Below are 12,489 nucleotides of genomic sequence, written 5' to 3'. Positions count from 1 at the left end.
CCACACAGAATGTGTGGTCAAGTTGAAAAAGGTCAGGTTGTACATAAAGATAAATCCCAATTCGATTCTGCCAACGTTGGTCAAGTCACCAGTTATGGGGATTTGGTATGATTTTGAACTTCTGTTTGTAAAGCCATTGCCAATGTCAAAATCAGGTTTACGGAATCGTTGGTTGTCTGAAATCTGAGGTTCATGGGATCGTTAGTTTTTCTGAATACCTAATGTTCAGATGAGGTAACCACACCCATCCTCATCAATCTGAGGTTTATGAGGTTTATGGTATGTGTCATGCGTGGTGGGTCAGTGACTTGGCAAGCTAGCCATCCTTTTTTGGGTAAATGAAAGAAAATCCCATGGGCCATAATTAATTCGGGGTTCCATTCATACTGAATCTCATTGAGCTTTCTTAGTTTCATGGTTTCATTGTTGAACTGGAATTCGGTTTTCATTATTCAAAATTCTCAAGCCTTCTTACGGTTTCATATTTTAGTTTTTCATTACTTCAATAAAGTATCATCGTTGTCACTGCATCTATAAAATTCTCAAGCCTTCTTACGGTTTCAATATGTCTACCTCTATAGGTAACCTGCAACTGATCCAATTGCACGTTTGTATCCTGCCGACCTTCAACATCCCGGCATGAGCTAATCTAAGAAATTCCCTTCTTTTTTTCCCTCAATATATATGCAATTGAGAAGCCGTATCATCATGCTTAATTAAAAAGACTCCAACTTCCTGGCAGATGCATCCACAACTATTTTATTGACAACTCAAGTTGATCCACAAAAAAAAAAAAAAAAAATTCACCAAGTTTATTCACAAATAGCAGCAGTATAAATCTCGGCAGAAACTGACAGGTAAAATTTAATTGAAGGTCTATACCCAGCAACTTCATAGAAAAGAAAATAGCCATCTTGGTGGATCATTGATGCTACCACACTTGTCAAGCTGACTCGTCAGCCTCAAATTTTTGCAGGGAAAACAAAATTTGGCTTTAGAATTTGGGCAAGTGACAAGAATCATTCTCAATGAGAAATTTATGAATCAAAGCAACAAGTAGTTCTTGTCAAGATTGCCGTGCTTAGACATAGTAGCCAGTGAATGTGAATCCTCTTCCAACGATTTCACCAGCACAATACCAGGCATAGCACTCCAGCCCGAACAGAGCAGCAATGCCAGCATCCTCAACCTTCAGTTCTGGCCTAATCTTCCAAAGTTGCTTGACATAATCAAGTTCTTTCCAGAAAGACTCGTAACGAACAGGAAGACTGTCAAAATTAAGCAGAAGGTTTATCAGCATAAAAACTAGCACAGGAAAAAACATGGACTTTGACTATCTGTTGAGAATGTTCAAAGTCCTGGGGTGCTCTAACGCAGTATGTCATATTGCAATGAACCGTATTAACAGCTTATAAGGTTGCATGGTTGTACTCTTAAACCAACAAATCACTGAGATTAAACTTATCTCAGGCATGAAGCAAGAAATTTAGTTTCACTAGAAAAAAGGAGTCAAAGTTGGCACAACATATTCACTGCATACATCTCTAGCATGGATTATGGTATCTTTATGGTTGGCCATTCTAACAGAAAGCAGAGCATCAGCTCCGTTGATTCAACAATTGCAATCTATTGGCGAGCTCTGGTTTAACAAGAATAGCTTGCTCCATTAGCAACTTGGTCACATATTTATGACAGTAGCACATAAAGGAGTAGTTTCAACTGATAACTAAAAAATTACATATAAACTATCAAAATTAATCTATTCCTATCTAGCCAAAAACAACCAACACAGGCAAAATAATGTCCCATAACAAAGTACATTAACAGATCTATATACAGTTCTAATATTAGAATCTGAACAGAAAGACGCTGAGTCCACATTTGAAGAACTACTGCAAACATGGTAATAACGATTCTCTCACATTCATGGATGCAATATAAAGCCTAAGTGCCCAAATACCAACAAATATTACATTGTCTGCCATATCACCTTTGCAAGAAACACTCAATGTTTTTAGCCATATCACCTTTTCTAACATTATCTAATATGCTATAATATGTATCTTATATCATAATAAATCAACATTAAGCCATATCTGGTCATTATAAATCAATATAGCAAATCAATTCATAAAAAAATCTACACTAACCTCCAACCATTGCGCCATGGTCGCCCCAATAAAAATCAACACTAAACCACTCTCAACTTAGATGAATGCTGTTGTTCTCTAAGAGGTTCAACTAGTCATATGATTTTATTTTTATGATACCTTTAATATTAGGTAGAGCGTAGAACCAGATCTTCCAACACTTCTTAGATTGCTCAAATTTGACTTGTATTACTATATTATACTCTTGTCAAAGTATATTTGGTCAATGTGAATGTAGTCAAAAGACACTCCTAATGCAAATATTTATTTAGATAACCAAAAAAATGAATATTTTACCAGTATTTTGGTTTCTAGCAATGTTTACCATGTTAAGATTTATAAAATTTTAGTATTGTGAAAAATGTTAGGACAAGAAAGTTGAAAATTAAAGTGGATTGATCACTCTTGACAGTTGTAATGATCACTCCTAACAGTTGTAATGGAAGCTTGGGAATGTTTTTGAGTTCTCTTGGTCTATTTAGGGGGTATCTTCAAAATATACTATAAGGTAGGATGAACAATGAAATTTCAGTTACACAAGTGAAGGGGGTTGAGAAATGTTAGAAGAAATTGATGCTTAACTAGTTGGGTTTGAAAGGGAGGGGGTAATAACTTTCCTGTGGGCCTTTGAAGGTCCAGATATTGTGATTCTGCTTCTACAAATGACCAACTCGTGGTTCATGGTTAATTGTGTCTTTCACATGCATCACCATTCCATAGATCACAAATTCTACAATCCATGGAAACTTAAGTGCTCCCAAGCCAGAGCTCCTTACCATGCTACCTTAGGAGAAAAGTTCTCCAAGAAAGTCCATTAATATGCATAACCCCTCATTATAGTATTTATAAAATGTGTATCATGCTCCACAAAGAACATGGTAAATCATACCATCGATGGAAACTCACATGCTTCCCAAGTCTCTTCTCTCCAAGACTATCCACAGAAATGCATAAATACTTGTTTTACCAAAAAAAAAAAACATGCATAAATACTTACTATTTAAATAACGTACTTCATTGTTCATTTGAGAACAGGGAAAAAATTTAGCCTTAATAAGAAGAACCACTTTTTAGTAGTATGATGTGTAACATTGGCAATAAAATCTAATGCAGATTTACATGCTAATCATATAATAATACATTAAAAAGCAACAAATATAATAGAACAGTATATGGGATCCACACAGAATAAGCAGGACCTGAAACCGATTATGATGTTGTCGTAAATAATGATGAAAACCAATATACACTGATTCGTGGTAACATGTTGGAAGTGTCAATAAAAGAAATTGTCAATTTTCAATAACAATATGGAAAACACCAGAGTTCAGATGTGCACCTATAATGCAGAAGTCACTCTTTTACAGAACAAATTATGCAAAAGAGAAATGACTCAGCAGAAAGCAGTAGACAAAGATGTCTGTAGTAACTAATTAAATAACACAAATAGCAATAGAGTGCATAAATTTTGTTGATGAATGAAAACAGTAACACAAAAAGCTACAGAGTTTTTATAAGAAGCTGCAAGTATAGGTTCATCTATTCATTATTATTTTTACCAACTGCACTCCACAACCCCCCCCCCAAACCCACAACAAAAAAAAAAAAAGAGAAAAAGAAAAGAAACGAAAAAGTGCATAGGTTGAATCAAACATGATTCTTGTTGTTAAAATTATATGAATTAAGAGGCGGCACTGGTGACAAAATGTATTATAAATAATTGAACAACTATTGTTGCACTGTGTTAGAGACATATAATGTCATAACAAAGTAAAACATGCAGCCCTAAAGCATAAATAAAACCTTGCTCAAGCAGAAATAGATAGTAACCTTGCAAGGCGGGTGTAGAAGAGCTGTTTCGACAGCTCGTTACATTTCTCAATGGTAGGTGGCTCTTGGACATACTTCTTGTTCTGCTCCAATAACTGCTTTTGGTAAGCACACCCATGCTTGGCCACAAATTTTGAAGCTTCAACAACCTTAGACTGTATTTGTTGAAACTTCGACGCCATGACCTCCTCTAAAGCTAACCTGAAAATTTTAAATAAACATTGTAATTGCCAAATCAACAGTTCAGCAAAATCATACTACAAACTGCCAGTATTTCAGCAGTCAGACACACAACCCTCCCCCACACACAAAAGTTCTCTAAGTGAGTTGGTCAGCATTGGCAGGTACTTAAGAATTTCCACCAATGAAACTTTGCTGCACCTCTTGAATGGTCAATTTATCAACGCAGATATTGAAAAGGCTATGAATACCTACAGAATTAGATATAAAAAGTTTACCCCCCCAACATAATCACGTTATACACCCTTTAGCAATCAATCTAGAGACAAAACGGATGATGAGTTTATAAGCTAATATAATTCATATATCAGTGAATATGCTGATGAAACTTCACCGCATAACAAATAAATATCGTAATATAAGATCCATCCATCAAACAAAAAACCCTAGCTCAGTTAAACCCAATCGAGATGGTCAAAAGAAGCAGATCAAAGAAATCTCAAAATCAAATCGGTGGAATACCAACATCAAGCGCTTGGATCAAAGTAAATGTAACTGTATCAGAACCCATTAAAATTTTCAAAATCATAAGAAGAGCCCTAGATTAGAAGTAATCGTAAATCCAATACAGAAAACATGAGAAACGCATTCCAAATCTGACAAGAGGAAGAATGAGGGTACCTTGCCTTGTTCTTCCTGCACCAATCGGAGGAATGGAAGATGATTTGAGAGATGCAGCGACGTCAATTAGGAAAAAGTGCCTTAAGCTTCTCACCACATACACCCTTCGTTGAAGGCTCGAAGCAGCAAGTCTTGAGAGGAATGGCGAAGATGGCTGACTTTATCCTTCCTTTGCGATTTCATTTCTGAGGAGGGGCTTTATTGTCAATTCAGCTACAAACCTAACGAAACTGCAGTGCCTAGTCCACTGTCTACCCTTCAGTTCAGTCTTTCATCCAAGGAAATTACTAATAAGTTCCTAGTCCTCTTTCCCCCACGATTGGGTGCCCCACGAAACCGATAAATACCGATATACTATATATGGATCAGCATTCGGATTTCTGCTGCTGCAAAGATCATCTGTATTGGACAGTTTTACCCTTGGCTTGGGCTTGGGCAGATGCACTTGTAAACATGGTAGAAGATCTCGCTTTCGAGCGAGATCTCGAAAGCGAGATCTTCGTCGAGATATACAATTTTTTGGTATCAACTCGGTGACCCATCTCGGTGGGTTTTAGGGTCCCAATTGGGCTGAAACTTGGTATTTACTCTATTTAAGGCATTTAAAACACACTAGTTGTCTTGGATTTGACAGAAAACAACCGTGTACATGATTTCTAAGTCTACCCATAGTGTGAAACCGAAATGTTGTAAAATTAGGGAATGCAAGATTATATGACATGTAATATATAACTTTTAAGGCATATAAATGAATAGCAAGTGTATCAAATGCATCAAATAACCTAAAACTCTATAGATTTCAAATCTATAAATTTCAAATCGATGGAGTCATGGTTCATAAAATTAACTGTTTGGTTAGCTTGAATAGTTAGAATGAAATCTATAGATTCATCGTAAAAAAAAACATTTATGAGGTCATGGTTCAAATGTTTAACATTTTTATTGTAGAGATGAAATCTCTGGATTTCACATTATCCTTATAAATCTACATATTCACGTTTTTAGTGTAAAAATGTGAATCTTTAGATTTCATGAATTCAGAGATTCATACAACCAAACGGGTATAAATCTCCCATTTGTGAATCCAGAGATTTGATCAGGATCTCAATTTTCAAGAATAGAATTATAAAATTATACAACCAATAGAAGTTCTATATAAGTCATTAAATCATAAGTTCATAAGACAAGCAGAGAATGATTGATCTTCCTTCGATGTTATAGATGTGCTTAGAGTAGTTGCAAGTGAACATCCAGTCAAAATCTAAAAAAAAAAAAAAAAAAAAAAAGAGAGATGGCAAGATATCCCAACTCTTTGCTCTCAAGTCTCGACCTCCTTTTCGTCTCGCTTATGTAAAAAAACGAGATATCTCGTGAAATCTCGGCGAGAACTCCCACTATGCTTGTAAATCACTAAATCTGATTGATATCAACATTGTATCTTGTATGTTAGAAATGGACCCATTTATTTCCTGCAGATGAATGACACCTATCCATCAATTATATCCAAAGGTTAAGTTAAGATTTAAAAAATAAAAAATAAAAAAAAATTAATCTCAACCTTTGAATGTGATTGATGAACAAGTGTCCTTCATCCAAAGAAAAATTGATGATTCATTTCCTTGTCATAAATAGACCTGATAAAATTCTATATTTGTATGGCCCAATTCGCATGGTCATCATTACCAATATGGTCATAGATCCAAATCCTCTGCATCCAGCCCTCCATGCCTCTAGTTCTTCCAACCATTGGATGGATGACAAGACAAGCGGACAAATTTAATTGCAATTGTCGGATTTGAACACATGTTAGGTGATGGGTTTTTTTTTTTTTTTTTTTTGAATGAGGTTCATCCGGGCCAGCTTGCGCGCACCACGACTACCATGTTTGGTGACGGTTGCGATTAAATCCGTCCACTTGTCTCCATTTAGTCGTTGGATGGATTGGACGCAGCAGATCCATGGGCTAGCGTCATCTATGGACTTTGGCTGTGTAATGATGATATATGTAAACTTGATTCGCATGCGTCATGGGCCATGTTTGGTTGAAGGCAATGGCAAAAAAAGGAAGTGAAGGTCTCAGTCTTTCAGTCAAAAATCATATTAGATCAGTTTGGATTGCCTCTCGTTTAAGGGAGGACAACGTGTTTCCTTGACGGTTTTGAACCACCTAATAGTGGGTAGGCCTTACATGGGACCCACTGTGGTTTCCAATTTCTATTGTTTTTTATATTTACAGGTGGGCCGACCACTATAATGGAGTAAAAAACGTTCAAAGCAGCCGGTGTTCTCCTATGACTGACGGGGAGGTAATCCAGACTTTAATTGCTTGGGTAGCAAATCTTTTCAAAATGCTTTATCAAAAAAAAAGAAAAATCTTTTCAAAAGGATTAGTCGTTCAATTCTCAGCCCACCCAGCCCAGCCCACCTCAAAAACCTAATCCCGGCCCAAACCAAGGTTGGGCTTGGGCAGTTTTGATGTTCAAAACCTTCAACCTTCAAATGGACTTCTCCTTTAGATTGCAAGAGTTGGGACGAAGTCTGCTTATTGCAATGTAATAGTTACCTTATTCACTCTTTTGTAGAGTTTTTACTATGAAATTTGAGAATTTTCACCTTAAGGTTTTGAGTGAGTTTTGTAACATTATTCTAACAATCTTTGTCGAAATCTTCTTTCGTTCATAGTAAAAAAAAAAATCTTAATCTTTGTCGTAATCTTCTTTCGTACATAGTAAAAAAAATTATTTCCAATAAACATAACACATCATGTTAGTGTGTATTCATTCTCATTCCACAAGTTGCATAAATGAGTTTGATTTTCAAAGGACTACAAGAGATCATAGTAGCTAACCATTTTATATTCCAGTAAATTATATGGGTTAGTGTTTTCTATAAGAGGTCACAAGTGTTGCCCATATGGTAGCTTAGTCAATTATCTATATTGAGTCTTTCATACGAGAAGATTATAGTAGTTTGCCATATGATAATTTAGTAAATTATCTACATAGGGTTTTTCCTATATATTTGTTCCAATGACCTTTTTTTTCCTTAGTCAATATGATTGATAGGAGGATAAACAACTGTAATGGTTAAAACAAACCCTAAGAAATCAAGAATTAAGTATAGTATAGAGATTTAACATGGTTTAAAACTCAACATGATGCTATCAACGGACAAAGAAGAACCTTCATTCTATAAGAAGAATACTACAATCGAGATATGGTCAACCAATTGTCAGAACAACGTTACAAAAACTTTTACCCAAAACCTTTATGCGAAAACAGATCTCACAATGACTTTAATCGGGTAAACAAGTCAACAATAGGGTACATATTCATAGACTTTAATCGGGTAAGCAAGTCAACAATAGGGTACATAGTCATAGACTTTAATCGGGTAAACAAGTCAACAATAGGGGTACATATTCATAGACTTTAGTTGGGTTGGCCCAAGTCCGAGTCCATCTTTGATCTCACAAATTAGAGTATTTGGGGTGGCCACCATATATAGTATGTCAGCTTGAGTCTATCTTTGAAGCAGAATACAAAAATTTGAGTAATGCATAACAATAACCTATTGACATGGAAACACAGATTTCACCAAACCCTAAAGATAAACAATCCATTTTAACCGCAAAAACTCTTGTGTGGATTCAAATTCCGTTCTTTTCTGTATCCATTGAAGTTCTTGATTTCATACTGTTCCTTCCACCATTCCATCCTGTTTGCAGTGGAATTTTAACAAAATTTATGTATTTCTACCCATCTTAATTCTCTACTGCATGAGCCCAGAAATTGTTGCAGTTGAGTATTCATTTACAGTTACTGACTTCTCCGTAAGCTAGTGATCTTAAACCTTCACATCTCATAATGAAACAAGTGACATGATTTGATCAACTTGCATCTGCTACTGCTGTTGTCCTCATATGATCTCTCTCTTTCTCTCTCTACAAAGATTATTTAGAGAAGGAATATGTATTTTAGTTTGTTTCCGAGGCAATCTGCCTCCAGCATATTTGAATATATAACTAGCTGTTTTCATGAGTTCCAATGCAAGATGGTGGTGGTTGAAGGGGTGATCTTGATGCTTCTGCAACTCCTGGTGGTGATAAATGATAATTAAACCTAGCTTGCTTAGTGGGTTGGCACAGAGCTGGATTTGTTCTTTTAAACAATTAAACCCAACCCCACTTGAACAAGAACAGATAATATATAATCATAGAAGAATAAGATAAATTCTAACCCAAAAAAATGATCAGAAAAGTTGTTTTTCTAGTGCACTTTGTGAGTCAATCTTACATCATAGGCTATCTATATAAAATATATCTATAATTTATGACCAATTGTGAGTTTATTTCTAATTAAAGCTCATTATAAGAACAAAGCTAATTCTAGTTATGGATATGACAACATCAAGCACCTCTTGATGAATAGGAAATTTCCTGCATAAAGGCAGTTCTTGGCTTATCCGTATGAACTCGCCGTACAAGCTAGAAAAACCTTTGTATGAAAATACAAGTTGAGAGAATAAACAAGAATTAGTTTAAGAGGAAGGAAGTGAATTTATATATTTAGAAGCTGTGGAGACATTTGGACCACAATTAGGGTTTATAAGTTGACAAAATAACAACTTTTGAACTCTGACCTAGCAAGCACTTTATGGTTGTTGCATACTTTAGAAAGTTTCTACATAAGGGAAGACGCGTAGTAGATGAGAAGATCGATCTCCAACACCCATAATCTATGACTGGTCAATCTTAGAAGTCAATATGAATGGATTTAAATTAGGGTTTTTAGTTTCACACTTCACAAATGGATTTAAATTAGGGTTTTTAGTTTCACACTTCACAAAAAGGAATCTCAAATACGAAAAACACAAGTGGTTTGGGTAGACTGAAAATCAAACTAGATTTTCATTTTCATTTCCTTGTAATCTAGCTTCCATGTTGTTAGAATCAACATCAACAAATCAAGAACAGAAATGAAAAATAAAACAAAAAGAGCGACAGAAATTTACATGGTTAACACAATAATGCAGTGCGACTTTCACTGGTTAAGAAAAAATACTTTCCACTATATAGAAGAACATAATAGAGATCTCTCAATCAATTGCTAGAACAACATTATAAGAACTAGATCTCATCCAAAACCCGAAAGCAAAAATTCTAAATCTCTCAATGACCTCTTAAGCGAACACAAGTTATAAATATAGACTTTAATCGGTAAATAGATCAATCCATTAGGTTATGTCGTATTGTACCCTCAGGCTGAATAGCCCTTTGCTTTCATCACAGATCTCCCAAATCGAGTCATTTACATCGCAAAATACGTAGATTCTAGTCTATTTTCAAAGTTAGGCACAAGAATTCCAATCACAATATAATCTAGAGTTTCATCCGTGCAAGGCCTCTTGGCCATTTAAATTCTACCCAGAAGGAATAAGCGAAACCATGCAGGATTGGAGACTGAGCTGTGTTATCTCTTTCACCTTGACTCCTGGATTAGGTGTGACTATGGCATTTGACCAAGGAACATGTTCGAACAAGCATGGTTTACAACTGGATTTGTTCTGTAGTCATTAGAGTAGATTAGCATTATCTAACACCCACGCACGACATTAATTTTCTGGTTACCTAACACACAGAAACACACACACTAACAGACACCAAGCAGTTTTCAGAAGAAGAGTTTTTCTTGATTTTTATGTTTGACAAGCTGGGTGTGGTGATTCCCACGAATTTCAGAATAAATAATCAAAGCTCACAACTAGAACACCAATCAAAACTGACAATATTTTGAACCACCCATCTCTCTCTCTCTCTCTCTCTCTCTCACAGTGAATAAAACATTAAACTAGCTTAATTTTCTTAATAAAGAATGGTAGTTTACAGTTAAAACTTCAAGCATCACTGACAAATTTGAAGTTCTACTGGATGACTTGAAGTGGGTCATGGACCTCGTGGTTTTATATATGTTTGGTTTGACAACTGACGACACAAGTTCTTCTCTAATCTCTTAATAAAGAATGGAGCTTTACAACTAGAACACCAATCAACACTGACAATTCTGAAATTCTATTGGATGATCTGAAGTAAGGCATGGTTTTTCATAGTTCTGTGTGTGTGTCTGAGAGAGAGAGATAGAGATAGAGAATTAAGAACTGAATTTCTTAATAAAGAATTGAAACTTTACAACTCCAACTCCAACTAATCCAAGATCTTCTCATTTTATATTTCTGACGAGTAAACATCATAGAATACTGTTTTTACTGTGCTGTTTGTAAAGGATCATGTGCAAGTTAATTCTAAGTTTCTGATTAGCCAATGATAATCTGGGTTCTTGTGGATCACTCAAAAGAATGCAGAGAAGTAGGATATGACACTAATTGTCTCCAACAACATCCCATTATTATTCTAAACAAGAAAATCTTTCATGTCTGGTGAAGACCATTGTTTGATAGTACTTGTCAATATATCATAGGTCGAAGCCGCCGGACAATCATCCAGAATCCAAATTTTCCATGTTCGAATGCGACCCTTTAATGGCAAATCTCATGTTATTGAGTTAGCACATGGAGTTAAGCTTCATGATCTTGAGCCCTACGTAGAAGATCATGAAACCAATCATTTTCTAATTCTTACACATTTTAAAGGAAAATGAGATCTTTATAGCCATCAACCAGATCCAAACATGAATCTTAGATACTATAAATAGTGTCGATAATCCTCCACAGCAAATATATTTAAAGGTTTTGGAAGAAATTGTAACTACAGAAAGAGTTATAAAAAGGAAGCAAACCCCAATTACAAAATACCCACAAAGCCAAGAAAGCATAGAAGGATACCTGGAGGATTGCATAGTACAACTTCCTATTTTATTAAAACTCATGCACATAATAAAACCCATGTTCCCATTAATTCACTGGATCTGAGTGATCTAATTATTTTCTCATTTAGTTGTTTGACTAAGCCAAACTGCTAATTATCCTGTGAGCCCAATAATATTTGGGATTTCAAGGGAAGTTGCAGGCTTGGACTTCCTACAATTATGGGGAAGAAAGATCCTTCAAGAGCTTCTGTTTTGTCTTCTCTTTACTGGAAAATCAAATGATGTTAGGATCTGTCAGCTAATTGGTGTGTTGATGATTCCATTATAACTTAACTAATACAAGATATCTTCTAATATATCTATATATATTCTTCAAGCATGCAAGTGATCTATGGCTTTGATTTGGGTTGTAAGGAATTTATTATTGGTTAATGAAGGATTTGATAAGTCATAGGTTGGGAGTAAGGATTTGATAGGAAATCCAACTACCAACATAAAAAATAAAAAAAAACAAAACAGTAAAAGTAAATTTCCCATAAAAAATGAATTATATATATCACTCATCTCTTCAACCACCATGTTTGATTTAGATCTCAAAGAGATTGAACTGCAAAGAAAACCTTTTAAAATAATAACAAAAACAGTCCAGCTGTCCAAAAAGATAAAAACTGAATAATTTGCTAAGCTGTGAGATTTGATCTTGCTTCTACTACAGAATCAATAATTTGCTTTTTCTTGGGAAGAAACTTACTATCTACACGTATAAGAAACTACCTATATATATGGCTCTTCTTGAATGGGAACTTCATTCAGAAACAGTCTTC

The 12,489-nt window shown here is 35.2% G+C and overlaps 1 protein-coding gene across 1 annotated transcript; it reads right to left on the bottom strand.

Moving 5' to 3' along the window:
- Positions 1-842: 842 nt before the first annotated feature.
- On the bottom strand, positions 843-5,002 carry LOC149021661 (uncharacterized). The gene is made up of 3 exons (XM_089149887.1): positions 4,842-5,002; positions 3,981-4,181; positions 843-1,268 (listed from the first exon to the last, which is right to left on the bottom strand). Exons 2-3 carry the CDS (start codon positions 4,160-4,162, stop codon positions 1,082-1,084), a joined length of 369 nt encoding a protein of 122 aa, XP_089006013.1. The 5' UTR covers positions 4,163-4,181; positions 4,842-5,002; the 3' UTR covers positions 843-1,081.
- Positions 5,003-12,489: the final 7,487 nt, after the last annotated feature.

The sequence above is a fragment of the Hakea prostrata genome, chromosome 3, assembly GCF_041222555.1.
Source record: "Hakea prostrata isolate BN-2017 chromosome 3, UWA_Hpros_2, whole genome shotgun sequence".
Lineage (NCBI taxonomy): Eukaryota > Viridiplantae > Streptophyta > Magnoliopsida > Proteales > Proteaceae > Hakea > Hakea prostrata.
The sequence above is the reverse complement of the archived record's forward strand: the minus strand, read 5'-3'. Positions and strand labels throughout refer to the sequence as shown.

Coding starts and splice junctions, on each gene's coding strand:
- LOC149021661 (XM_089149887.1), bottom strand. CDS start 4,162: ATGGCGTCGAAGTTTCAACAAATACAGTCTAAGGTTGTTGAAGCTTCA. Junction 1,269..3,980: donor TTCTACACCCGCCTTGCAAG/GTTACTATCTAT, acceptor TAATTTTGACAG/TCTTCCTGTTCGTTACGAGT.